The 27325-nt window shown below is 54.8% G+C and overlaps 6 protein-coding genes across 6 annotated transcripts; 2 read left to right on the forward strand and 4 right to left on the reverse strand.

Annotated features, from left to right (window-relative positions):
- Positions 1-1837: 1837 nt before the first annotated feature.
- EsH8_V_000779 (SNF2 family N-terminal domain-containing protein) lies at positions 1838-5419 on the reverse strand (the record flags this gene model as incomplete). Its single annotated transcript, XM_083273295.1, has 4 exons — positions 1838-1972; positions 2023-4995; positions 5071-5238; positions 5336-5419. The coding sequence occupies 4 exons, from the start codon at positions 5417-5419 to the stop codon at positions 1838-1840; spliced, it is 3360 nt and encodes a 1119-aa protein (XP_083126010.1).
- Positions 5420-6295: 876 nt separating this feature from the next.
- Positions 6296-7108, forward strand: EsH8_V_000780 (uncharacterized protein; the record flags this gene model as incomplete). Its single annotated transcript, XM_083273296.1, has 1 exon — positions 6296-7108. The coding sequence occupies one exon, from the start codon at positions 6296-6298 to the stop codon at positions 7106-7108; it is 813 nt and encodes a 270-aa protein (XP_083126011.1).
- A 1745-nt stretch (positions 7109-8853) lies between these two features.
- EsH8_V_000781 (translation initiation factor eIF3 subunit i) lies at positions 8854-10159 on the reverse strand (the record flags this gene model as incomplete). Its single annotated transcript, XM_083273297.1, has 5 exons — positions 8854-8997; positions 9054-9278; positions 9335-9451; positions 9505-9985; positions 10110-10159. The coding sequence occupies 5 exons, from the start codon at positions 10157-10159 to the stop codon at positions 8854-8856; spliced, it is 1017 nt and encodes a 338-aa protein (XP_083126012.1).
- Positions 10160-11461: 1302 nt separating this feature from the next.
- On the forward strand, positions 11462-14922 carry EsH8_V_000782 (formate--tetrahydrofolate ligase-domain-containing protein; the record flags this gene model as incomplete). The annotated part of the gene is made up of 4 exons (XM_083273298.1): positions 11462-11993; positions 12140-12177; positions 12234-14761; positions 14814-14922. The coding sequence occupies 4 exons, from the start codon at positions 11462-11464 to the stop codon at positions 14920-14922; spliced, it is 3207 nt and encodes a 1068-aa protein (XP_083126013.1).
- A 1915-nt stretch (positions 14923-16837) lies between these two features.
- EsH8_V_000783 (ferric reductase NAD binding domain-containing protein) lies at positions 16838-18805 on the reverse strand (the record flags this gene model as incomplete). The annotated part of the gene is made up of 4 exons (XM_083273299.1): positions 16838-17370; positions 17422-18296; positions 18353-18514; positions 18591-18805. 4 exons carry the CDS (start codon positions 18803-18805, stop codon positions 16838-16840), a joined length of 1785 nt encoding a protein of 594 aa, XP_083126014.1.
- A 4247-nt stretch (positions 18806-23052) lies between these two features.
- EsH8_V_000784 (uncharacterized protein) lies at positions 23053-26943 on the reverse strand (the record flags this gene model as incomplete). Its single annotated transcript, XM_083273300.1, has 1 exon — positions 23053-26943. The coding sequence occupies one exon, from the start codon at positions 26941-26943 to the stop codon at positions 23053-23055; it is 3891 nt and encodes a 1296-aa protein (XP_083126015.1).
- Between the last annotated feature and the right edge of the window lie 382 nt (positions 26944-27325).

Below are 27325 nucleotides of genomic sequence, written 5' to 3' on the forward strand. Positions count from 1 at the left end.
CGCTGAATGGAGGGGCAGTGCTGTGCTAGTGCGGGGCAGGAATGACGTTCCTAGTCGCTAGCAGTCCAGTCTTACGTGGTTGCAGTTTCAGAGCTGTTGAAGACATTCTATATGCCTTTATTTCAATTGAACCGAGATTAGATACATGGTCGAATAGGATGCAATTAAAGATGATTTCGAGTGGGAATTCAAGTAAGAGCATACGGGGAAAGCTCCTGCTTCGCATACAGACCGATGAGATGCAATGTTGGACATGGCCAAAGCTACATTCGTCGACACCCGTTGATCGATGAGCTGGTTTGTAGGAGTCGGTATCTGTCAGAAAGCAGATATGATTTGAGGCTCTGTACCACCTACAATAAGAACTGCTGGATTTCCACCATTCATTAGCTATGCGTACAAGAGTTTCAGTTCCTCGGCTTCGCTGCAAACCCAGCTTCCAGTTGTGGGAGTGAGTGGGGGTCAGACTGCGCAGTGTGGCACAGCTAGTGGGTATATAATGTGTCAAAACAGCTCGGAATCTCAACGAACCGTCCTCGCTTTCCTAGCTCAATTTGGTCAGAGCGTCCGACTTTTAATCGGAAGGCTGTGGGTTCGAGTCCCACGGATCGCGACTCATTTTTTGAGCTCATCTGAAATTTTTGTTTGCAGTTTCCACCCATTACAGGTTTATGTGTTTTGTTTGTGAAGCTCATGAGAATGAGGATGGGAATGAAAATGAAAATAGCACTGGTTTAGGACTTGAGCTGCCCGTTTGTCAGTTGAGGAGGATACAACCACAACGGCAGTCGGCCATACCAAAGATCATCATAGCCGATGAGCAGCAAGCTACTTACTTATAAGCAACACATATATCTCCCACTGACCACGTTTCTTCCACACCTAAGCCCGACTCCCAAGATATGTTTCTCCGGCTTTTATTTATTTAGACTCACATTATTGACACTCATAAATAAGCGTCTAATGAACAAGACCCATTTTTGATCAATCCTAGAGCACCGTCTTGGTTGGCCATATGATGCAACCCACGTAGTCAACAAACCATGTTCGTTTAGCTTCTATTAGGGAGGATTATATCGTCGCCGCCCGGAAATAACATAGCTGATATGGCGCTCACCGAGCTGAGCGTCCTCCCAAGAGTTTTCAGTTTCCGGCATTAATCTCCTCGGCTGCGATGCTCACACTGCCATCACCACCAATCTTTCTCCCAACAAGTGGAAGCTGCGGCAAATGGCGGACATGATGGTTTTGGATATTGTTGATAGAAGATAATCGATGCCTTGTCAGTGAATGCTATGCGCAACTAATGCAAAACAAGTTTGATTTGGGCTCCTGGGAGATAATCGACAGACGCGACCTAGATGAAAAGGAAAGGAAAGATCAAGGCTTGGGACGGGCTAAAAAGAGCACAGAGCATCACTGGTACTCTACTATATATACAGCCCGTCAAGCTGAACAAATTCTATTTGCCTAACAGGAGAAACCGAAAACTCCATAGTGTTAAAATACGGTACCGCAAGGAATGATAAGGCCAGGAGGTGGTCTATACTACCCACCGAGACTATTATAATGAACGCAGATATCACGACAACATATATTCAATGTTGACATACATCTTTGATTCGTTTATTCTCGTGTAATCCGAGTTCAACCTTTACAGTACCTACTGACACAATTTGAGGCCATCTATCGCAAAAGCCTCAAAACAATTCCCTCGAAAGTAACCGACCAAAGGTCATGCCATAACCAAACGCCAATTTTCTGCTGTAGCCATCACCGGAAAGCCTTACCCGCACCCAGAGACCCCATGTCATTCATGTAGCCGAGGCCCGGCCGTCTATTTCTTCTTTCCCTTGGATTTGCCCTTGGCATTGGTAGTGGACTTGTTCGAAGCAACACTCGACGCCCTCGAAGGAGCCGCAGATGTGTTCTTGCTCCCAACCTCCGACTTGACGTTGTCCAACGCCTTGTTCTGGATTCATTTTTAGCGAGGTCCATCTACGAGCTAAGGCTTGTTCTCACCTTGACGCCATTCTTGTTCTTTTTCTTGGCAGGTGCCATGCCGAGAATGCTATCCTCGTCGTTTTCTTCGTCTTCGGCTTCTCTCTTGGCCTTGCCGTTGACGCCGTTCGCGCCCTTCGTAGGATGGACATCCTCAAACTCCTTGACGATGGTCGTCAACAACGTCGTGCAGCGACGGCTCAGCTCGACGGGCGTCCTGCTAAGGAAAAACCAGTCGAATCGGAACAGCGGGCTCTCTGCAATCTCGTCGCGCATCTTCTCATACAGGCCCGGAGAATCGATGCCCAGCTTGTCAAGAAGGACCAGCAAGAACCTGTCCTCTTCCTCTGTGTACACCTTCTTGTTGGTGGTGGAGACGGAGTAGTTGATCTTCAGCTGTTGCAACGGGACGCGGTACTGAGACATCTTCTTGCGAAGAAGCTTCCTCTGGTGCTCGATCTTGCGCATGCGCTCCTCGCCATCCTCGATCACCTTGATGTATTTGTTGTAGTCGGCGATTTCAGTATACCGCTGCCAGAAGACCTTCGCATACTGCTTGACCTCGGCAGCAGTCTTGTTGTCGATGTCTTCCGCAATACTCTCGTAATCGCTGCGGCCGTAGCGACCTGATGCGTTGATGTATTGCTGGAAATCACGTCGGTTCCATTCTCCAAAGCCTTGCTGCGACAGACGCTGCTTCTCCTCCTGCTCCTCCTCGGTGAGCGGCGTAGCATTGTCAATCTCCTGCTGATCCAAGGCACGCTCTGCCTCACGCTCATCGAGATTATCGTCATCGCCGTCAGAAAGAGGAACCTTGTAGCCAATCTCCTTACGGTAGTACGCCGTCTCACGATCCTGCAGATCGCGCAACCGTGCCGGGTAGAACTGGTAGTCATGAACGGGAACTTGCTTCGGAGCTCTTGGTGCCTTGGGTTTGGTATCCTTCTCCTTGGGAGGGTACATGGCCTGTCGGAAGTACTTGTCCATGGAGTAGGACTGCTCCTTTCGCTCACGCTTTGCCGGGTTGATCCAGTTCATGCCAATATCCTTCTTGTTTGTCTTGAAATCTTCGCCATTCCAAGTGTAGGCTGACTCGGATGTGAAGTTCTGTAGGTCGTCGATTCCAAGCTTCTCATACTTGGCATTCAGCTCTTTAGTCCTCGATTCACCCGAAGCAAGGATCTGATCAATATCGTCGTCGTCCAAGTCAGCGCCCTTCGATGCCAGCGAACCAGTGACGTTCTTGCTTTGGAACACCTTCTCGGCACCGTGCTGAATCATTGAGAGAAGTTCGTCTTTGTTGGCGGCTGCCTTTGCTGCGACCTGAGCACGGCCTTGCTGAATGACAAGCTGGTCGAGACGGAGCTTCTGTGCTGCTCTTTCAAGAACCTTCTCCTCGATCGCATTATCCGTTACAAAACGGTACACAACAACCTGCTTGGTCTGGCCGATACGGTGAGCACGATCCATGGCTTGCAGATCGGCTTGGGGGTTCCAATCGCTATCGTAGAGAACAACAATGTCGGCAGTGGTGAGGTTAATACCTAGACCACCAGCTCTCGTTGTGAGCAGGAAGATGAACTTCTCGGAACCCGGCTTGTTGTACTCATCAATGGCAGCAATTCGATCCTCATGTGCAGTTCCACCGTCGATACGGCAGTACTTATACTGCCTAAAGACGCAGTAGTCCTCGAGGATATCCAGGAGACGACTCATCTGCGAGAAGATGAGTACTCTGCTTCCTTGCTTGCGCATTCTTGCTAGCAGCTTGTCAAGCACAACCATCTTTCCGGCGTTGAAGACAAGATGCTCATCGGTGGTGTACGGTGGGCCAGGTTCGGCGCCCTCAAATAGATAAGGATGATTACAGCACTTTCGCAGCTGCATCACGATGTTGAGCAAACGCGTCTTCGATTCCCGCTTTCCGTTTGCGCCATTGACAGCATCAATGTCCTTTTCAAGGATCTTCTGATACCACTTGATCTGCATATCCGACATGCCAAGATAGACATTGACCTCCTTTTTCGGCAGCAGGCTCTTCTCGACATCGCTCTTGACTCTTCGAAGCAAGAAGGGCCGCAGCACACGATGAAGCTGCTGTACGACAGTATCCTGATCCTGCTCCCGCCCAGAGAACCACTGATCGAATGCTTCGGAGTCGCCGAAGACATCGGGGAGCAAGAAGTTGAGGAGCGCCCACAGCTCGTGGAGGTTGTTCTGGAGCGGTGTACCGGTGATAAGAAGGCGGTTTCGCGAATTGAAGACGCGGATGACCTGGGCCAGCGAAGATTCTTCGTTCTTGATACGGTGAGCTTCGTCAATGATGATGTACTCCCAGGCAAACTTCTTGAGATGGTTCTTCTCGCGCAGGACCATTTCGTAACTTGTGATGCAGACATCGAAGTCTTCATTGACCAAACGATCGTTAATAAGCGCCTGGCGCTCATCCTTCGCACCCTGAAGCACGAGCACGTTGACCTCGGGAGTCCACCTTTCGAATTCCCGCTTCCAGTTGTCCAGCGTCGATTTGGGTACGATGACGATGTGCGGTCCGGTGATATCCATAATGTGTCTCAGGTAGCCGAGGAACGAGATTGTTTGGAGGGTTTTGCCGAGACCCATCTCGTCGGCGAGAATGCCAGAAATACCATTCTCGTGAAGAGAAATCAGCCAGTTAAGACCGGCGACCTGGTAGTCTCTCATCTGACCCTTGACGAACGCGGGCGATTCTCGAAAGACTGTTTCGGCGGAGCCTCCATGCTTCTCGTCGCGCAGCAGCTCGGCATCCTCTTCGGCTTCGGTCCGGCGACGACGATCGTTACTAGCACCACCTTGACGGGCGCCAGCCTTCTTGTTCTTTGCCGCTTCTGCGTTCTGCCGATCAATCTCGGTCATGATTTCCCGGATCTTGGGATTGGGATTCGTCTCGATGAAGTGGCGGAAGAGGTCGGTTAGGCCCAACAGGTAGCGGAAACGTCGAATACTGTCTTCTTCCTGTCGAGGAAAAACAATTAGCATCTCGCAATGGCCCTAGTTCCTGCCACACTGATTGATTCGCGCCTGGCATACCTTGGATTCGCCCAATCTGTCATGCTTCTTGCCGAAAATGCTGCGACGAAGCTGGTTGGCCTCGGAACGCTTCCTGCGGCCATCTCCAACGGGTTCGCCGGCAACACTACTGGCAGTGGTGTTCGGATTGGTGTCTGAGTCGCTGTAATCGGGGGTCTCGTCGACGTCCTGTATGCGTGTCAGCAGCGGCGCCGTTTAACGCAATCGCGGCCATAATGCCCACAACAGCATCGCTGCGCGTGAAAGAAGGGCAAACGAGACGTACCATCTCTTCCACGGGGTGGTTGTCTGCAGCGTCCGACATTGACGCGTCGGCATCGACCGCGGCAGCTCGAGAGCGAGGCGGCATCTTGACGGTTGTAAATCACTTTACGCGACTTACACGCGTTTCGTAGAGTTCCGTCGCGCGCACCAGGACTAGAAGTATGATCCGGGTAGTCGAGTAGATTTCGAGTTGCAGATGCTGAAGGAAGCACTCATGGAATGCTTGAGTACTTGGGTGATGTGCAAAAGTGAACGGTCCGTAGGTGTTTTTTAGATGATGGAGGAAAGGTGGGATCCTCCTGCCGTAGAAGACAATTCAAATCTGGATTAGCGTGTTTTCGCCGTGTCAATCCCCGTGCCCCGTTCCATGGAGTGCACCTGCAGGTGCCGCTCCGGCCAGTCGGACCCGGAAGAAAGCAGCCTCCGAAATTTCCGTTCCTTCAGCCAGGGGGCAAGAGTTGAGGTGTGCGGGTCCGCTCACGATTGGGCCAGCCGGTGGCAATAAGCGCACTGGCCACGAGGGGATAACGTCAAAGCCACCTAAGGCAAGGTAGCATAATTGGGTCTGCTTAGGTGCTGTTGGCTCTCGGTTAGTGCCGCTTCCAGTGTCATGTGCTCAGCGTCGAAGGCGAGCTGACTTCCTCCATCGACAAACAACTGCATCATTCATCGCGGCCTTTTTGACATTCACCATCACCACATCTTGGCCTCTCATTCGCTCTCTTTTCTTACGTCAAGGAAGGGGCCTATAATCCTCGTCAGCGTTGCTGCACTCGAGGCATCACCGCTCCTTATCGCCAGATACTTGGGGGACCCCGTTTGGACCCCACTCCGGCATCAGTGAAGATTTGTTTACCCGACAACTAGACTACATCACACCGCTAGGTGCGGGACTTGCCTTTCCCTTGCCTCGATTCCTTACTGACTCCTCTCAGTTATTCTGTTACTAGGATAAAACATCATGGACTCTATGCGAAGCTTGAACACCTCCCTGCCTGGCGGCTCTGCCGCGAGGCAATCGACACAAAATGACTCCCCCGAGCAACTCCTCGACGCTTTCAAGGCCGCGGCCCTGTCGGTAACAAAACTATACAAGACCTCCGCTGCCGCCCAGTCCAAGTCACGCATGGAGGGCTACCAAGATTGCCTCGACGACCTGCTGTCGTTCCTCGACAAGGAAAGAATTGGCCTCGGCGACGGCGATGGATGGAGGGTTCGAAGCTGGGCGACTGAGCGGTTGGATGGCAGGGATACAGGCTCCCAGAACGCCGAAAGCGACGACGAAGCAGAGAAGGCAGAGACTGCATCATCTCCGGAGCTGAACCGAACGAACAGCGGCGCACAACTCTCAGCCATGCGAGGAGAAAGCCAGATGAGGACGGACTCGACACCCCCTATTGTCCCTCAGACCGTGGAGGAGGAGGAGGAATCCGAACCCGTGTCAATCACGGTGCCCACAGCAGACTCCTTCACATTCCAATCTTCGCATCCCTGGCCGCCTCAACCGCCTCAGCAAGATGCCTACCTCAACCTCGCGAATCTCGACCTGTCGGATTCTCGGACACATGACACATCGACAAACGCAAACCCCGCGAGTCGGACAACAAAACCGCGGCATCCGGCAAATATCCCTCGCTCAGCGTCAAGGCAAGGGGCCAACCTCGGCCGCGGCGCTGGATCGAAGCGCAAAATCAACTTCGCCGAGATCTTCGACCTGAGCAGTCTGGACAAGAACATGTTCGGCGGTGGACCAAAGCGCAGCCGGCACACATAGTGCCGATGACGGTTCACGACTTTCTTTCTTTTCGACAGCGGTCAAATAGGCAAGCCGAGAGGCCAGTCTTTTTGTCGCACTTTTATCGGGCATGCCTTGATGACGGATTGGGCGAGCATTGAAGTACATCTATCCGGGGGAATCAAGCATAGGGTGCGTCACGAAGCGGCGTTGGTTGGGTTTATGAGGTGCATGGGCGGTGTTAGGTTGGGACTGTTTATCGCGATGATGCCATTAGGACGGCTAGCTAGTCCACGTCCGTAGCTACTTATATCAATATCTCCTCTGTCACTTGTGGCGGCCATGTCAGCGCCTTTGAAGGTAGCTGCCATGACAGAGATAATCATGAATGAATTCACTATCGTACAATGTTCTTTTGAGCGAATGTCTTGCCCCAAGTACGACTCATGGTCCACATGCAGAGCCTGATGTTTCAGCATTTCAGACATTCAAATTGTCTCCGGTGTGCCTGGGCTACCTATGTAATCAAACATGTTTCAACACCAAGCAAACATCCATTGCCGCAAACTTCGGCTCATCCCAACTCTGTGGTCTCGTCCAAACACCCGGAAAGTCCCTCACTTGGCAATCCCGTTTTCGCAACTCGGCGCTGCGACTCAAGAGTCACCCGCCGCCCCACATTCTTTGGAAACCACCAGAGTCTTCGTTCCAGTCCGGCCACCCAACTTTCCGTCCAATGGGGATTTCTAGAACGGCTTCTCAACGGGCTGGCAACCAGTTGCGGAATAGCATCTCTTTCAAACGAACCCGGGATCTCGAATAATCCCGAGTCGACAATCGCCATCAAGGTGCACTTTCCCCCCCGGCGCAGATAGACGTTGTCTAAGACGGTCTCAGCCCTTTTCCCCCCGTTCCCCCCCCCCCGGGCCTTGACAGACCACCATGAGAACCCACACTACTTACGAGCCCCACCACCACCACTAATTACCAGCTAAACCACCCCCGCAGTCCATGCACACACTTCGTGAACCTTGGCTTTATAAAATCCTTGCCGGCCCAGACCGTCAACCAGATCCGATCCTAGGGTTCTCCCAGGAATCACACATCTTCGGAAGGGTGGCCGAGTTGGTTATGGCGCCAGGTTAAGGTCAGCTTAACATCTGTTTCCTGGTGGGGCAACCCGCGCGAGTTCGAGTCTCGTCCCTTTCATTTTTCATTTTTTTCCTTCCGAGTTGTGGAACAAATCAAAAATGACCCAATTCACTCACTTACTTACTTACTGACTGACTGGCCGACTGACTGACTGCACGTGTTCATGAATGTTCCATTGGACTGCTATTCTGAGAAGCAGTTTGTCTCTTCTCACCCCTGCTGCCTCTTCATCTGTTAATACCAGCGATACGAGCATCGTTCATCCGAGCACGTATATCACTCATGCACATCCGGGCGTGGGTTGGGAATATCGAACGGCATGGCTCTCGCGACTTCTTCACTTCGGCAAGCAAGCACCCATAACTACAATCATCGTGACCTCGTGCGTTGAAACTAGTTGTCAGAAACTCATCATTACCCCGTAGTTTTGGTTCATCTTCGAGGCTCCCCGCGCCAGGGCGAAGAGAAAGTTGATATCATCCGCCCAGTCTTTTTTGTTTGGTTGGTTTCGCGGACTGCCCTAGGTTTTACAAAACCAATCTAACCATCCCCCAGAGATTTCCCAGAACGCCGTACTATGCAAGCCGCGAAGAAGACGAGAAAAAGAGGCATGTTTTTTTTTACCATTTTCCCTAGTTCTCCTGTCTGTTCTTCCGTTCCCGCTCGACCTCGTACATGAAGTCGAAGTAGCCCTTGTCGAACTGGTGGACACGGACGTAACCGTCCTCTCCTCCACTTGCGTAGCCCTTACCGGTGGGGTCTGCGGCGACGGTGTTCTTGGGCAAATGGTCAGTGGCTGTGGTGTGAATGTTGGCAGGAGGTGCCGACTTACCAGGGGACCGAAGTGGCCACGGACTCTGCCGACCTCGTCTTCGAAGATCTTGTGGTAGAATCTCGCCTCGAACTTTCCTTGTCTCGCCGAGGTACGGGTGACATCCATGGCGGCCTGACCACCTCCAAGGATGACAAAGTCCTTCTTGGGCGTGATGGTGGCGCTGTTGAGAGGGGTATCGGCTGTGTAGGTCTTGAGGACCTCAAGGTCCTTGGCCGTGATGAGCTATCGCACGTTAGCTTCGGGTCTTGCCGGTATAAGATATATCAGTCGGCATTTACCTTAGACGTCTTGTCCTTGCATGCAGTGATGAAGTAGGTTCTGTCCTGCGACCACTGGAGATCGGTGATGGGGGTGTTGAGCTCGTGCACAGGCTCGTTGTAGATCAGATCACCAGTCTGGGGCATAGTCAGCATGATGTCCCCGGCAATACTCGTTATGGCGCTCCTACCTTGGCATCATACTGGGACACGGAACCGTCCTCGTGACCGGCGATGATGTACTTGGTGAGGTAGCTGAAGCCGGCGACGGTGGCCTTGCTCTCGTCGCAAACGATGGTCAGGACGCGCTCGTCGCTCTGCTCGGCCTCGGGGTCGGGGTTGATGTCGACGACGATGATGTTGCTGAGGTAACCCATGCGCTTCTCCGTAACACCGAGCAGCTGGGTGCCGTCCTCGTTGAACTCGACGCGCTTGACGGCGGTCGGGAACTCCCAGGTCTTGAGGTTCTTGCCCGTCTTGACATCCCAAAGGCGCATCGTGTTGTCGGCGGAACCGGAGGCGATCAGGGTGCTGGTGGGGTCGACGTCGACGGACCAGATGGCACCGACGTGGCCGTGGTAGGTGCCGAGACGCTCGCCATTGTGCGAGTACCAAACGCAGATCTGCTGGTCCTTGGCGACGGAGAAGATGAGGTCACCGTCGGAGTTGTATCTATCGTGGTGGCGCGTCGAGTTAGCAAACGTTGCCCCTCCTTGCTGAGGGGATAAGCGTAGGGGAAAAAGCCCTGGCGCCTACCCCCTCCCCAAATCGACAATTCGTGGCGGCAGAAACGTACTTGATCTGGGTGAGCGCACGCTCGTGGCCTGCCAAAAGAACGGGCCTCATGTTGACTGATTTAGGTGGTTCTTGCGGTTCTCGGTCTCGGGGCTGCTGTACGGGGGGCTGTTGTGCGGCAGGGGACGTCGGTCTTTAAAGCTGGCGATGTCGTCGGGAATCGTGAATTTTTGCCCTTCAACTCGACATTGTGGGTTTCGGTGCACTGGTGTGGGGCGCACTTTTCCCCCGCGACAATTCTGCCGGTTGAGGTGGGAAGAATTCACCGCCTTGCGCCTCAGGCACGCAGGCACGGAGCCACGGAGCCACAGAGTCACGAAGCCACAGAGCCATAGTCACAGAGCCGCCACAGGGGAGTCACAGAGCCACAGGGGAGGTATAGTCACGGAACAGAGCTAAGAGCCGCAGAGCTAAACACACTGTTCCAGTTGCCCCGAGCTTAAGGAACCACGGGTTGGGTGACACGTGGTTGACTCACTGATTAGCCGTTGCTGGCTGGGCTTAGTGCTCACAGGCTCCAGGCCGGCGCGCCACGGCATGTGTTGTACTGCCTGCCCCCGAGTCATCCAAGCTCCCAGACAAGTTTCCGTGCTCAGCGACAGTGCAGCGATTCATCGTCGTCTCATTGTCCACTGCAACATGTACAGAATATCCTGTTCAGGCAACCCGACTCATTGTTTACCCCCCGTGTTTGCCAAGCTTTTCCTGTGCTTCCGAGTTTGGTACACGTCAACTGGGGTTTCGAAGCCTTCTGCTCCGGTGCTTCAGTGTGCCTTCCTTGGGTTCGGATAGTTTCAAACCTCTCAGACGGAGGCTTTGCGAGTGAACCGGACCGCCATCGGTTGTTTTTAGTTTTGTGCCGTAGTGTAGCTAGCTTTGCCGACTTTTTCTTTTATATTTCTAGACGGCAAGCCTCTTCTATCGCTCTTTCGTTGCTTTCTTACTTACTCTCGTGTTCAAACAATCGAACAAACTGCCTTTACACAAACCAGTTATTGGGAGAGGCACATGCTTTGACCACCTCGTTTTCACAGACGCAAGCCAGCCAGTCGAAACCAACTGTGTCATTGTTTCTGCTAAAGTACCCGCAACGCAACTTCTTATCGATCGGGACTGAAGCCGGGACCTCGGGGAAACGCCCGAAAATTTTCGACCTGCCCCAACCTCCTAATCCTATTGGTGTTGCTAGCACAAAAGTCTGCAGAGCCGGGACCAGGGAGTCATCAGTCATAACACGCGACTCACACACACCACAAACTAAAGAGTCACAGAGCCTATCGCTTAGGCTCGCCTGAGTCTGGTGCAGAACAAGCCAGGGACACCGAAGGAGAGAAGTGAGAGTCGGGATTCGGCATGTTGTCTACCAACCAGTTGAGGAGCACGCAATGGGCGGCTCGGGCGTGTCGCCTGCAGCTGCCCAGCAAGCCTCAGCTTCGGCTCCGTACCCGCGGGTTGTCGTCTTCCGCATCCTGCCGGGCGCTTTTGAACTTTGGGGAAGAGACGGGGCAGGGCCCATCAGACCGCACCGCGCTAAATCCCGAGTTGGGTTCACCCCTCATTCACGCTGCTCCCGCTTACACCCAAACTGCGCGCCTGGCGTCTGCTTCATCTTCCATTCATCACCCCAAAAACTTTGCGTTTGGAAAGTCACGAGGTCGTGCTGCATCTCCCGTCTCCTGGCAAACCTCCCGTCCGTTTTCCGCAAGGACCCTGGGTTCCTACGACACAATCTCCGCCAATAGGTCCTTTGCAACATCAGCAATGGTCGCCAGCAAGATCGATGGCAATGCCATCGCCAAGAAGATCCGGGAGTCGCTGGCCAGCGAAATTCTCGAGAAGCAGAAGGCCAACCCAAGATTCAGGCCACAGCTTACCATTGTCCAAGGTGTGTTTGACCCGTTTCAGAATCCAAGCCTGCCTTTGCCCTGCTAACCACAACCTCGTACAGTCGGCGATAGATCGGACTCCAGTATGTTGTCCTGCCATTGTTACCCCGCCATGAATTTTGTCGCGATGCTTACAACCCCGCAGGCACCTACGTGCGCATGAAGCTAAAGGCCGCAAAGGAGGTAAAATGCTTTGCCATTGGTCCCAAATTAAATGGATCGTCGACTGACATTTGTAGGCCAACGTCGATTGCGAGCTTGTCCAGTTCCCCGAGTCCATTTCGGAGCCTGAACTTCTCGACCGCCTCTACCGCCTCAACGACGACCCCGCCGTCCACGGTGTCTTGGTTCAATTGCCTCTGCCTAAGCACCTCGATGAGTATGTCATCACATCCGCTGTCGCAGACGAGAAGGATGTCGACGGATTCGGTACGAGGAACATCGGCGAGCTCGCCAAGAAGGGCGGCCGCCCGTTCTTCACCCCCTGCACTCCCAAGGGTGTCATGGTCCTGCTGCAAGAGGCTGGCGTGGACTTGAAGGGCAAGAACGCCGTTGTCCTTGGACGAAGCGACATTGTCGGCAACCCTGTGAGCTACTTGCTTCGCAACGCCGACGCAACTGTTACCGTGTGCCACTCCAAGAGTGAGAACCTGCAGGATCACCTCAAGAACGCTGACGTCGTCGTCGCGGCCATTGGCCAGGCTGGCTTCGTCAAGGGCGAGTGGCTCAAGCCCGGTGTTGTCGTTATCGACGTCGGCACCAACTACATTCCCGATGACACCAAGAAGTCGGGCCAGCGTCTTGTCGGAGACGTTCAGTACGAGTCTGCTTCCGAGGTAGCCTCTCACATCACACCAGTTCCTGGTGGTGTTGGCCCCATGACCGTTGCTATGCTCTTGTCCAACGTTGTGGACGCGACGGTCAACTCTCTTGACAGACAAAAGCAGAGGAAGGTTACGCCTCTGCCGCTACACCTCAAGGACCCCGTCCCCTCTGACATTGAGGTTTCGAGATCCCAAAACCCCAAGCAGATCACTCGTCTGGCCAAGGAGGTTGGCATTTCCTCCCACGAGCTCGAGCCATACGGAGCATACAAGGCAAAGGTCGATCTCGACATCTTGAAGCGTCTTGATCACCGCCGCGACGGCAAGTACGTTGTTGTTACCGGTATCACCCCCACGCCGCTCGGCGAGGGCAAGTCCACCACCACGATGGGTATCGCGCAGGCATTGGGCGCCCATCTTGGCCGCAACACCTTTGCAAACGTGCGCCAGCCTAGTCAGGGCCCGACCTTTGGCATCAAGGGTGGTGCTGCTGGTGGCGGCTACAGCCAGGTCATTCCCATGGATGAGTTCAACCTCCACTTGACTGGAGACATCCACGCGATCACCGCGGCAAACAACCTCCTCGCAGCTGCGATTGAGACTCGCATGTTCCACGAGAACACCCAGAAGGACGGTCCTCTTTACAAGCGTCTCGTACCCGCCAAAAACGGCAAGCGTGTCTTCGCCCCCGTCATGCACTCCCGTCTCAAGAAGCTGGGCATCACCAAGACCAACCCCGACGAATTGACCGAGGAGGAGATCCGCCGCTTCGCTCGCCTGGATATCGACCCCGAAACCATCACCTGGAGACGCGTGCTGGATGTCAACGACCGTCATTTGCGTGGCATCACCGTCGGCGTAGCGCCGACCGAGAAGGGCCACATCCGTTCCACTGGCTTTGATATTTCTGTTGCCAGCGAGTGCATGGCCATTCTTGCTCTTAGCACTAGTTTGACTGACATGCGCGAGCGCTTGGGCCGCATGGTCGTCGCCAGCTCCAAGAGCGGTGACACTGTTACCTGCGACGATCTCGGTGCCGGCGGCGCTCTCACTGCTTTGATGAGGGATGCTATCAAGCCCAACCTCATGCAGACCTTGGAGGGTACCCCCGTGTTCGTTCACGCTGGTCCCTTTGCCAACATTAGCGTTGGTAACAGCTCCATCTTGGCCGACAAGATGGCCCTGAAGATTGTTGGCACTGAGCCTGAGGAGAACCACTCCGAGAAGGCTGGTTTCGTCATCACTGAGGCCGGTTTCGACTTCACCATGGGCGGAGAGCGTTTCTTCAACATCAAGTGCCGCGCCTCTGGGCTCGTGCCCGATGTCGTTGTCATCGTGGCTACTGTCCGTGCCCTCAAGGTTCACGGTGGCGGTCCTCCTATCTCCCCCGGCGCCCCTCTTAACGCCGTCTACAAGCAAGAGAACGTCGAGATTCTGCGCGCCGGTTGTGTCAACCTGAAGAAGCAGATCGAGAACGCCAAGACGTACGGCGTCCCTGTCGTTGTTGCCATCAACAAGTTCTCCACGGACACTGATGCTGAAATCGCCGTCATCCGCGAGGAGGCGATCGCTGCTGGTGCCGAGGACGCCATCCTCTCCAACCACTGGGCCGAGGGTGGAAAGGGCGCCATCGACCTGGCCAAGGGCGTCATTGCCGCCAGCGAAAAGCCCAAGGATTTCAAGCTCTTGTACGGCACCGAGGGCACCGTCCAGCAGCGCATTGAGGCAATTGGCCAGAAGATGTATGGCGCCGCCGCTGTTGAGTTCAGCGAGCTTGCTCAGAAGAAGGTGGACACCTACACCAAGCAAGGATTCGGACACCTCCCCATTTGCATCGCCAAGACGCAGTACTCCACCTCTCACGACCCGGAACTGAAGGGCGCCCCCACTGGCTTCACCGTTCCCATCCGGGACGTGAGAATGGCCGCTGGTGCAGGCTACTTGCGAGTGGACCCATTTGCTTACCGACGATGAACAGTACTAACATGATGATAGGTACGCGCTTGCCGCTGACATCCAGACCATCCCCGGTCTGCCCACTGCTCCTGGCTACTTCAACGTCGACGTCGACACCGAGACTGGCGAGATCGACGGCCTGTTCTAAGCGGGCACACCAATTTTGTTGTCAGTTAGCATGTGGGTATCTGGGTTTTGAGGCGCCTCGGGATCGCTTCGCAGGAGAGTGGGCTTGTTTTATGCGGGAAAGGGAAACGGGCATTCCGGTGGCATTTATTCAACAAATGGCGCTGGGGATATGGGAAGAAGAATATAGCATCTGTTCAACAATGATACCTCATAATGGGTTTACTAGAAAAAGGGCCCAACTTAGAATAGAAGGGACTATTCAAAATACTATCATTATTCAAAAATTTTCTTTCCTCTTTCTTCCAAGTCTGTGCTTGGATCGATGTCGGAACTAGTGGCAAGGCGCGAGAGGAGGTGCAGTGGTTGCCAAGTGCCTGGGCCCCGGCCCCGTGGTCGGCGGCACCTACGTTGACGAGGGCCGGAGGATGCCATTCAGGTCCGGTGCCCGGTGCCGTCTCGTTGTCAAAGCCCCGGTGGTAACTCAATTGCCCGTCACCCAACCCCTCCCTGTTTTAGTCACATCAAGTTCACTGCCACATCGAGGGAAACCCGATGCCTTTGAGAGGGGGGGTGGTCATGGGCCCTGATCTCACTCTGGAGGCCCTGTAACGCTGCGCGGGCCCTGGACCTCCGTGGTTTCCAAGGATGGAGGTTGAATGGGATCACTGGTTGAGCATCGCCCACCACGGGCACAGGCATATACACATTGAATGAGAAACAAGAAACGACACATGACAAGCGACGATGGGCACGAATACGACGACGATGGATATGGAGGCTGCGGCCTTTCGCATCCCGTCAGATGGTCGTTCGTTTGTTGGGGGGGGGGGCAGGTGATCGTCATCTCGTAACAATTAATTTGACCTCCGATCCCATGATTTCTTTCCATGGGTTCCAAAATCCCACCCAAAATCCATCAACTAGCGTCCAGCTTGGTTCTTGACCACCCCTCCCCCCCCAACCGAGAATGAGGGAGAGGGGGGGGGGTCTTTGTTTGTTTTTGCCCTTTCTGGGAAAGGTGGCTTTGAAGCAGCTGGCAAGATCGTCGATGGGTATTTTTTCCCCTCTTCTCTTGGGTTGGGTAGCTTTCAGGGCCCCGAGGGTTGAATCGGATGGCACGAACCGGAGGGGTGGACGCGCGGTGTGGGTTGGGCGGCGATGGTGATGATGATGGTGGTGATGAAGATGATGTGTATTTGGTCCCGACGGGACGCCCCCTCGGTGCTTCTTGGCCTTTTTGCTAAACGACCCCGCCAAGATGAAGAAAGGTCAGCAGAGGCGAGCCTGGGCATAATATACCTCGCCTTGATCTCGGGCGGGCTTGGCTTGGTCCTAAGCAAGGGGCTCGGTAGAGGCCGCTCCGGCTGTTGAAGGAGGGCGTTCGGTCCGGCGTCCCGCGAGGCTTGGCGGGGATCAGACCTAACGCCTAGGCTTCAGACGAGGTACGGAAAACTTTGAACGGGACCCGGTGTCCGCAGTTGTGGTGTGCGTGTTTCTTGGCCTAGAAGCTTCGTGCACAGCTCGATCTTCTCGGATGTCCTAACCGAAGAGCCTACTTGGTTTGTCGACGGAATGCTAATGGTTTAGACCACCAGGCGCCACACACACATACACATACATACAGGGAACCTTTAGTAGTTTTTAGTGATAATAGTATAGTTTCATCTCTTCAATTCGTTAGGGATTACAGGTGGCCTCGAGACCAGGCTTCTGTAGGGTATGAACACATGCGTAGCTCTCCAACCTTTGGAGGCCGTTATCCTATCCTTCTAGGATACCAAAACAAAAACGCAAAATAAAAGACAAAAGTGACTATTTACTTGGCCGTATCTATTCCAAACACCGAACAGTTTCCAATGATGCACAAGAAAAGTTGAGAGGCCAAGACGTAGGAAAAGTGATGGCGGGCCTCTCTTGCGTAATCCGCATCATAACTACCAACCAAATTGCTCGCAATGTAACTCAACTGCGGGACCAGTGGTGCGGATACAGGACGCCGTAGTATTCCGGACTTGGGTCATTAGGGCCTCCGGTCCGCAACCCATGACGAGCACGCGCTGGTCGGATGGCGTCTCCCCGATGGCGTCGCGGATGATGCTGGAGATGTCAGGGCGGCCGTAGTTGATGGGAATACCGCTCAAGTGAGGGGAGGCTTCTGTCTGCTGGACGGGGGAGGCAGGGGATGGGGCATCGGACTCGAATCCGGACTTCTCGGGGTCTGAGATGGCTCGAGTGAGAACCTTGGGAGGTTGCTTGGGAATGTTCTGAGCGTCGAACTTCTCGGAGGACGGAGTGAAGGGCGTAGACGACGCAGATGAGATGGTTCCTGAGCGAGACCGGTCCTCCTTGGCGCTGTTGTCATGCATAGAACCTTGGCCTTCGGAGGCTTGTGTTACGTAGAGCATGATGGAGGAGTTGAGAGCTTGTCGGATCGTGGAAAGGTGACCCGCGAACCACTCAAGGCGAGCTATGAATGTTAGCTTGTATACTCTAGAGCGAATTTGATACAGATGCTTACCAGGATCCTTGACCATCCAGACGAAAACAATGCTGTGCTTCGAACCCTGCGTGATTCTCTTGAGCAAATTGAGAGCTGTGCCGACAGTGAAGCTGGCACCGCTGCCTCCAGCAACCAGAACAATCTTGTCGTACTCTGCCGGGTTGGGAAATGTGCCGTAGGAACCTTCAACCGAAGCCTTGATGGTTGCACCGGGATTGCGGACAGCGAACTCGTGAAGCTCACGGGTGAAGCCATCGTACGAGTTGACAACAAACTCCAAGGGGTCCGTAGCGGCCATGGTGAAAGGGTGCATCTCGAAAGCCCGGATCTTGGGGATCCAGAGGAAACAGTGCTCGCCAGGGCTTGAACCGTAAGGTGCCTTCTTCAAGATAATACGAGTTCCGCCATGGGGCAGGGGATGAACGGTGGCGGTGTTGTTGAAGCTGTAGAGCACAACTCGAACAAATCGCACAACACGGTCGAAGACCCAGATGCTAGCACCAACAGCTGTCACGATGATGATTTTCTTGGTCATCTCCGGCTGGTGAAGGCCGACGAGAACCATCGAGATGGCGAAGAATGACACGTGGAGGATGTAGAAGAGCTCGTAGTACCAGAGTCGGACAATTGCACCAGCAAGCACCAGGGTGAGGAAGGTGAAACCGGAAGCGATGCCGTAGATCTCCTCGGGGACTCGGAGGCGTGCAAAGTTGCCTTGCTTGATGAAGTACGAGGAGTAAGTGGAACCATGTACAATAATCATAGCCATGGTGACATAACCAGCAATTTGATGCAGAACATTGAGACGCTCGTAGGACCAGGCGGTCAGGTAGCCGAGAGGGGTGTTCTTGAGACTCAGGAAGATAACGAAGGCGATGTTAGCGATGGAAAGCCTGTAAGATGTTAGTCTCGGTGATTCGAAAGGGCTGTATGTATCTTGTTGGCATACCATCCTGTGCGGGCTCCAATAACGGTGACATATGGCAGTATCGAGGTGTCGATGTAGGTGAAAGTTAAGACGACATTAACCGTGAGGTAGGCTAGAGCGATGGTGGCATGGCCGACAGAGGGCAAGGCGGGAAACTTGCGCACAGATAACCTTCGCAAGATCCTGCGAGGTAGTTAGTTTCCGATTCTGTGTGGCATACGGTTTTATGAGATGGAGAGGATTTCTTTCTCAATCTTACCGGGTCACATAGATAAAAGGCTTTGCGAGGCCAGACAACTTCGCAGCAAGACCCGTCTTCTGTGCAAAAAGACGGCTGAGGTGAAGGACGATGAAGACACCCATGAGGGCACTCAGAATGATGGCGTAGCGAGTTACAACCTCTTCGTTCATCTTGGTCCGCTTGGCGAACAACAGAGGGAAGGCCGCTGGGCCGCTGGCACTGCCGCCGGCCATTGTTAGTGAGTGGAGGGGGGTTGGCTCTGCGTGAGGCTGTTCGGGATCCGAGGGGGAAAGGAGGATGTGCAGCCGGTGGTAGAGATTAGTCGAGGTGAAGCATAGACTTCAAAGTTCCGGGAATGTGCCAAGTTTATAACAAGCGGTATTGTTGTGGTCGGTTGATAACGAATAGGTGAAAGGGTTTTTTGGATGATAGGACAGGCGCGGAGGGTCTCGGAATTTTATATTAGGAAAGAAGCTGGAACCTGGCAGAGGAGATGCGAAGACTAGAAGACCCAGTCTGGCGGTATGCAGAAGCGGGAAGGATGGGCAGATGCAAGGTGAAGTGAATGTGGACCGGAAAGAGATATCGAGGTGAGCGGAGGAGGACGAGTGGTAGATACTGGGCAGGCAAGGAAGAAGGTACCTTGAGAAAGGTGAGGCCAGGGTTGCCAGCTACCTTCCTGGTCATCACTTCCTCCACTCAAACGCTCCCGCGCGCGCGCCGTGGCTTAGGAGAAGAGTAGATTGTAAAGTTTGGCGAGAACGGGCCTGGGATGGGGGGGGGGCAGCCAACATCTGGTCCCACAAACTTCCCTCTCTGATTGTTCTCGCGTCCTTGCTTGCTTGACGACATTCACTTCAGCCAAGGTGCGTTTTAGGGGAGGGGTGTCAAAAAGGCGTTATTGGTTTGAGAAAACCCTGAAGGGGTGCCATGTAAACTAACTTGAACTTACACATCCACCTGCAAGTTTCCACTGACACGCTGTCATGGATGGATGCGGTCGACTTACCCTCTGTGGCTTGTTCTCTAGTGACTCGTCCATGCCTGGCATTTTTCTTGCCTCTCCCGAGTTTCAGAGCAATTTCGAGATAAGAAGAGGAGGGTACCACGGCCATGGCAGAGGCAACCCAGCTGGGGTCACCGATGGATGTCGCAATGTGCTATTGCGAGCTGTATCTGTAGACCTTCCCTTCACGGGCGACCACCCGCTTGGCCCATGCACCCTTAGTTGACACTCATGCGCTTACAACGCACTTACACAATCTTTGAAGGGTCTAGGACCCTTCATGACGGGGCTGCTCGTTGACTTCATGACATGTGAGACAAGCGCCACGTTCCCCGGATGACGGGTCAGGTTCCTGGCGCGGTCTGATGAACATTTTCCCTCATCTCTCTGCTTCGCCGCCAGACTCCATGAGATAAGCCTTGGCTGGTGTGGAGGGTCCCGAGCCATTCCTGGGTAGCTGCTTCGACAGCCGCTGGGGGCTCAAACAACGTACGTGGGTACATGTCTAGGCGAGACGCAATGTCCATGTCGATTTTTTATTTATTTATTTTGTTGGCTGCCGGTAGCCGGTGTAGCCCTCACGCCGTGCCTCCTTCTCCACACCAAGGAGCTTGGAAAGGCGGGAGCGAGGCGAGGAAGACGGGGGAGATTGTTTGCTGGGGAGGGTGTCACGGACCGAAGGTCTAGATCGATATGGATCCCCCGTGCCAGAAACAGACGGCCGCAACATGTTCCTCCATCTCGGCCGGCTGGCTGCCTTGTTTTGTCAGCTTGACAAAGCACTGGGCGCTGTTTGTGTTGCTTCCTGGCCCAGCAGACAGCAAGACATGGCGAGGTACCTTGGTCGAGATCATGTAAGGCAGGCAAGCGACGAGGATTGAGGTTAAAGTAAAGTGATATGTGGCGCAAGGAAGCAAAGGGGGGGGGAGGGGGGAGGCATCCCCGGCGTAGCGATGTCTGCAGCATGCCGTGAGCCGTGACCAGGACTCGGACGCCCTCGCTTCGCAGCCAAAGACGGAAGTACGGGGGGCGCTGACACAATTTGGGTAAATTAAGACAACCACGAAAAGGCAACGAGACACGGCCGAAAACTCAAGCAGAGATGGGCTTACCCCACAAACCAAGGACTGTCATACGGCCCTCTATAGAGTGAATGCCATACCACAGTACTTCGGCAACAAAATGCCTCCAGACTGTGGCATTCGAGGTGGGGCCCCGATAACACGGTGCCCACGCATCTTGCAGGTAGATTGACTTGCCTAGATGGGACGGAAACAAGGTTGCAGAGGCCGTCGTACCGGCCGTGGCTCTCGGTGCAAGTCGAACAAAAAACCCTTGCAAATCCCTGGAATGTTCTGTCAGCAGCATATGCTGTCCGGCTCTCCAAAGTCACCTGCTGAATGGGTGACCCTGGTTGCCCGGCTTGCTCGATTGAGCCTTGATCCGTCAAAGTCGCGATCTTCACCACAGTCCACCCGCGCCTATTCTCCGAGAGCGGTAGGTCGCCAAAACCTTGGCAATCTCCGTGCGCCTCTCCTGTGGGGGGTCCCTCAGCTCGCAGACCGGAGGCGGGATGAGCCAAAGGGATCGGCTTGACGGCCGCGCGGGAGCGCGCGGAACCTGGGAATGAGGGGCGCGGGCCAGGCCAGGCCGGCGCAAAGACTTACTTTCGTCACCAGCCCCTGGCTTGACGATACGTCAGGGAACTCAATGTGATCTGATGCAACGCGGCTTGCCAAGTGTGCCCTCGCCCTTCTGGACTCGTCGCCATGCGCCAGTCGCCGGTACTTGTTACGACCATCGCCGGAACCAGCCGTGCCTCGTCAGAGGAACATGAAAATGAGTGAGTGGGTGTAAGTCAGAGTTTGACGGCAGGGGTGTCCAATGAGATCTAGCCAAGTCAATTAATCTAATCAATCTGGAGTAGAAGGCGGCGGAGGATGGCATGAGGTAGGCTTCTTGGTCGGTGACACTACACAAGCCGGCTGGCTGGAGCAGGCGGGCAAATAGCTGCTCCGTGTCGGGATGCCGTTGCATCGTGCCGAGTTGCGTTGCATCGTGCGCACCAAGCTTGTTCGCGTACAGAGCTTGCCCGTTTCTCTCGCTTCTGCGTCTGGACTCCGGTAGAGCGGTACGTTTTTGGGGATCGCCAAAGACATTGTCTTGGCTGACACGGCGGCCGTCCTGGCCCACGCGTATCATATCGCGGCCCATTCGAGTCGCCGGATTCGGCTCGGCACAGATTGACTGGCAGGCTGGCAGATTAACGAAGCTTCGTTGGGCGTCATGCCTCGTGTTTGCACCTTGCCTTCCCAAACCGTCTCTGTCTAGACGGGTCCCAAGTGCGCTCCTCTGAGAGCATTTTCTTGTCTTGTCTACGTGTTCTTGGCAGGTGAGGTTAGGTGAGGCGGTAAGCAGTGGGAAACGACAGATTGTGAGGCACGCCAAATGCAGGTTTGTTTTCGTAAGGCGCCCCCTCCCTTAATTGCAAGACGCAACTAAGAGCATTGCGCCTGGGTTGCGTTTGCCTGTGCATCCTGCCCACATCACCACCCATCAGCGCCACGCCCCTCATCCATTCCCATGCCCACGTTGGGCTGAGACAAGTTGACGTGTGCGCTGGCGAAGCAAGCAGATGAGGCTCGAGTACCGGTATATGCCGGCACCAAGACAAGGTTCAGATATGTCTCGCTGAGGACTTGGTGAGGGTGGATCAGACGTGGATCTCTTAGGTATGGCCAAGAACGGGAAGAGAGGAAGGGGGCGCATATGGCTGAGTACCGAGGAAGAGTCATACGGTAGATGGCGTCGAGAGTCACAGAGTGGGAGAGAAGTAAAGGCGAGGAATGCAATTGCGCGCTTCCCAATTAGCACACGAGGATAACCACACGCTAGGCGCTGAGACTTGGCATGTGCTGTTAGGGAGGTACCCTTGGGCTTCGCAGTCTCAGTTGGCGATTCCAAGTAGTCTGATATTTCCCTGTCCCCACCAATCGGTTCTCGTCATCAATTTGACTTCTCGCCTGTCCAGCACTGCCGACTATTAACTCCCACCACTACCTCACACTACCTTGCTGAGGTAGGATTTGTGATTGGCAGATTCCAACGTCAGTAATGATCTCGCGCAAACTGTGAGGCCGCGTCGACAACACACTTGGCACTGGCCAACAGGGAAACAAACATGAATCGCTTACCGCGCGGGAGCAGAGACAGACGCTACTGAACTCCAGGCTGCAGAATGGAAGCTCAACACCAAGACGGGGAGAGACGAGGGTCGGCGATAGCGCCAACACCCCCGGAGATTGCGAGTCGACAACAATAAACAAACAAGCCCCTGGTATTCGCTCTCATTTACTCCTTTCCGCTTCCCGATACCTAACCCGCCTTGTAGATCGCCCTCCCAAAGCCCTGGTTCAAACGTATTTGTTGAACGTGTGCGCTCCATCCCGAATGCCGTCGCCGTTACACGCACGTCTACGACGAAACAGTGTATCCGTATGGCTGAAGCAAATCCGACGCCTCTTGCGTCAACTCTATCTCAGCTTGCTGCGAACCTTCCACCTCCATGAAGTTATGGAGCCTGATCCCCCCCTCTCTTTGGTGCTTTTGACAAACCAGAGCCTTGTACTTGCAGTCGCAAATATACTCCTGATCTGCACCTCTGCCCGGCTCCTCTTGCAGGTACCTTTTCAGAGACTCCCAGGGTCCCTGGGCCTCGTTTGCACCATCCAAGCTTTGTCCCAGGTTCAAGCAAACTTTGGCGGCTTCAAGCCTCATAGGCGAAGCTTCCTCGCCAGCCCCATCGCCCTTTACAAGCTCGGAATTGGCGTATGATTGAAGATAGTTGAGCGACCGCCGAACCTCGATCGTCTGGGCCTCGGTCTGCCAAGGGCCCAGCTCGGTATCCCACGCCCGTAGCTCGATGAGTTTGTTGAACGCCACCTGCATATCGTTCTGCTTGAGTGCCGCCACAGCTTCAGCTCGCCTTCTCTGGAAAGTTATCAATCTCCAAAAGGCCTGGATGTCCTCCTCGGTTGGCTGGTTTGCTTTCGCTCCGGCAGATGCAAACAGTGGTCTCTTGGACCAGAGGATGCTCGACATCAGACCTGGCAGAGATCGTCTCATTTCCGAGTCTCCCATCTTGAGATAGGAGCTTGATGCTGCGTTGCCGAGTTCCGCCAGCAACTCTTTCCGTAGCTGGGAGATCTTTTCATTGCGCTGGCTCTCATAATAGAGGTCATCCGCCATATTGGCAGCGCTGGTTCCCCATGACCATCTTCCAGCTTCGACTCTTGCCTCAAGCTTGGCCTGAAGCTCAGTGATATGCCCCTCCAGTTTCCTAGTGGCTTCGTCACTCTCTCTCTTGGCCTTGCTTAGGACCGCAACCATTTCCTCGGCGATGCTTGCTTGCTCCTCTAACGTCTTATTCTGTAACTCGAGACTCTGGAGCTCGGCTTCTCTTTCTCCCAATCTGCGGCCCATCAGTAGGCGCTCTTCCGCCCTATCGTCTGTCATCTCTTGCTGTGTATTCTTTTCTCGTTCTGCCGCCTCGTATTCTAGCTCATCGAGCCTGTTCTGGCACTCTCTAATCTGTTCTCTGAGCTTATCGCTCTCTGCTTCCAGTTTTTCCTGGAGTGACTTGGCGAGGTCGAGCTTTGTTGTCGCATGCGATTCCATGCTTTGCTGGGTCCGGCTTGTCAAGTCCTCGACCTGTTGCCTCAGAGACTGGATCAACCTCTCGCTGTGTTTTCCTTCCGGGCTACCCTCTTTTTCGAGTGCAAGCAAGCGGGATCCTTTGTCGGAAACTAAGTCGTCGAAAATTCCGCTGGCCTCTGACTGGAGTAGGAGGACCGCACTTGCCAGCCGTCTGACCGACCCGATCGTTGGTTGAAGTTCTTCCAGAATGCCATCCAGTGAGCCGCCAGCCTTGAAGGCCTGGAAAGATGCCTCGAGAAGATCAGACTGGTCGTGGGCTCGCTGACCGTGCATCTCCAGCATCTGGCTCAGAAAATGCAGCGACTCACACATTTCGGCATGAACTAGGTCTCTGTAGCTGCGGATCTGACCGACTGCCTTTTCGATTTCGTCGTTTTTGATGGCTTCCAGGGCGGTCTCCATTTGGGATATCTCGTTGTCTCTGGATTGAATAGCATGGTAGCCCTGGGCGACCTCCAGCTCTTTGGCCTTGAGCTCTCCCTCCAGGCTCTGGCACCTGGTACAGGGAGGTTTGGTGTTGGGGCTGTCGTCATCTGACGCTAGTTTCGTGTGTGCCTGTGCCTGTGCCTGTGCCTGTAGAGCCGCAGTCTGGCTGGGAAGGTTGTGAAATGCCGATGGATCGTCAGGAGGTGGTTGTGCCGTAGAGACGCTGTTGCCAGACTCGCTCGACATGGAGCCATCCGCTTGCTCTAGCGGTTCCCTGGTTAGCGGGATTCTCATTTCGTCCATGTACTTGTCCAATAAGTTGGGAACTGTTGGCTCGGGGAACTCTTCCGCATTGTCGCCCATCGAGTTTGCGTATCTCCAACGCAGCGCGTGTCGGCGAGCAGCAACGTCCGCAAACGCAGCCACTGCCGACCTCCGCTCTCGGTCTTCGCGCTCGACCTCATCGTTCAGAAGGCTCAGACAGAACAGCAACCCGTCGCGGTCGGTCTGGAACCATGCCCCCACCGCGAGAGCATCTGTTCTGTTCCGCAGCCACGCGGTGGTCTCCTCGCTGTCTTTGCCAATGTCGTCGCGGACCATCTTCAGCTGGCCCAGGTCCTCCTTGAGAACCTCGCCCTGGCCCTTGATGGTATCTTCGAGATCTTGGCGGTTGCGCAGGTGGCTGCTGAATTTGTTGGCGAACCCCTTCCAGGCGTCGACATCCTCGTCACATTTCCGTTCCACCTCCTCCTCTGCTTCGGACCACTCCCCCACGTTCATCTTGACGAACTCTTGTTGCCGCTTCACCGCCGCGTCCAACCGTTCCCAAGAATTCCTCAGCCTCCCCAGCGCAGACTCCTCCCCCGCCGCCTCAAGCCTCTCTTTGAGACCGTCGCAGTCCCGCCGGAACTTGAGTCTGAGCCGAGCCTCTTCTCTGGCCGAGGTATACATCAGCCGGCAGAGCTGGTGAATGATCCGGTTCACAAACGGCGCCTTCACCCACGTCCTACCCTGCATCCACTCTAGCAGCGCGGAGAGCATGCCGTCGTTCGAGGTCTCGAGGTCGAAGAGGGCGAAGTAGGCGTCGTCGGCCATGCTCTCCCCCGTTGTGCGCTCGAATTCGAGCTTGCGAAGACGCGCGGCCTCGTCGCGGGTGTAGGGGGGAAAGCGGTAGTGTCTGGATAGGAGGGATCTGAAGGTGTCTTCGGTGGCGTTGTAAAAGGCGTTGTATGTCTTTATGATTTCTTGGCTTTCTCCTGGCCGGAGGAGCTGGGGGGCAATGAAGTGGTGAGAACGGGCCGGGTGACCGCTGGGATGTTGGTGTGCTGCGCGGCCGTCGAAGCCTGGACCTAGACGAGGGGGCTCGACCATGTAGGCCTGGAAGGGGGGGTTGGGGCTACTTGGAAGGGGTATATGGGCTTCTACCACTCTACTTCCTGTTGAGTACTGAGGTTGCTGTCGCTCACATTCAAGGGGGTCATGCGGTTGGGGCTCAGAGGGTGATACTACGACGTCTGATGTTTCGTCAATGAAGAATTTCTCAGGTTTGGTTGGAACCGGGTGGACGAAATTCGGCGCTGGAGAGGTTTCCTGAGCAGGCCGGGGCTTGGGGGCGTTTGCAGTTGCCGCGTTGTTTGTGGACGTAGACGGGCTGGGTTTGTCCTCCTCCTCTGGGGAGTTACCCGGGATGTACCATTTCGAGCTCTTGTTTTTCTGATGTCGGGCCCGTTCCCTCGGGGTCATGGCCCTTGATGTAGGGGTAGTGGGACTCGCCGATGCCGAGGCAGACGCTGACGTCGACGCTGACGTCGACGCTGACGCCGATGCAGATCTTCTCGCAATTGCCGACGGAAGAGAGTCTCTATCGTCCGTGACGTTGGTGGAGATGGCAGGCAGCATGCTGACGGCCCTCCGGCTTGGGATCGAGTCGATACTGTCCCGGTTGAACGGAACGGCTGCTCTGGGGATGAAAGACGACGGGACCGAGGTCCGAGGAGGAGGTGCCGCAGGAATGGGGCTTCTTCGAGACCCGGATAGGAGGTCCGAGACGTTGGTTAGCCCCTTTGAAAGCAAAGAGTCGATTATGGCAGCGTCATCTTGTGCGGACGGGCCAGTTGCTGCGAAGGGGCCTGCCCCGGTGGGCTGCGAGGCAGTGGCCGCGGCATTCTGGCCGGTATTGTTCCGGGTAGTGGGCAGTGTAGTGATGTCGAGGGGGCTGATCATCTCTGACGGCGCCCCGAGACTGCTGCCGGGACGGAGGGCGGCAGCCCCCCCCATCGGACGCCCAACCTCTCCCCCTTTTCCAGCCTGCTCGGCATTGTCGTCGCTGGGCTCGACCAAGCACTTCAGAGTGGCGAAGACACCCGAATTCGTTGCAAGCCGAGGGCGGCAAGTCGGTACCGGGGCCGCTTGTGACGTAGTAGAAGAAGCACCCGCATCTCCCGTCTCGGCTGGATCCGGTCGTGATGTTTCTTGAGCGGGTCTACTTCTTTTATTGACCAACAACGAGGCATCCTTCTGCCTTGACGGTCCCCCCTGGTTGGCGGAAGGGACTGGCTGGACATCTATACCGGGCGCCGGATTGTATAAGACGCTGGTGTCCGGG

The sequence above is a fragment of the Colletotrichum jinshuiense genome, chromosome 5 (assembly GCF_051148585.1).
Source record: "Colletotrichum jinshuiense chromosome 5, complete sequence".
Taxonomy (NCBI): domain Eukaryota; kingdom Fungi; phylum Ascomycota; class Sordariomycetes; order Glomerellales; family Glomerellaceae; genus Colletotrichum; species Colletotrichum jinshuiense.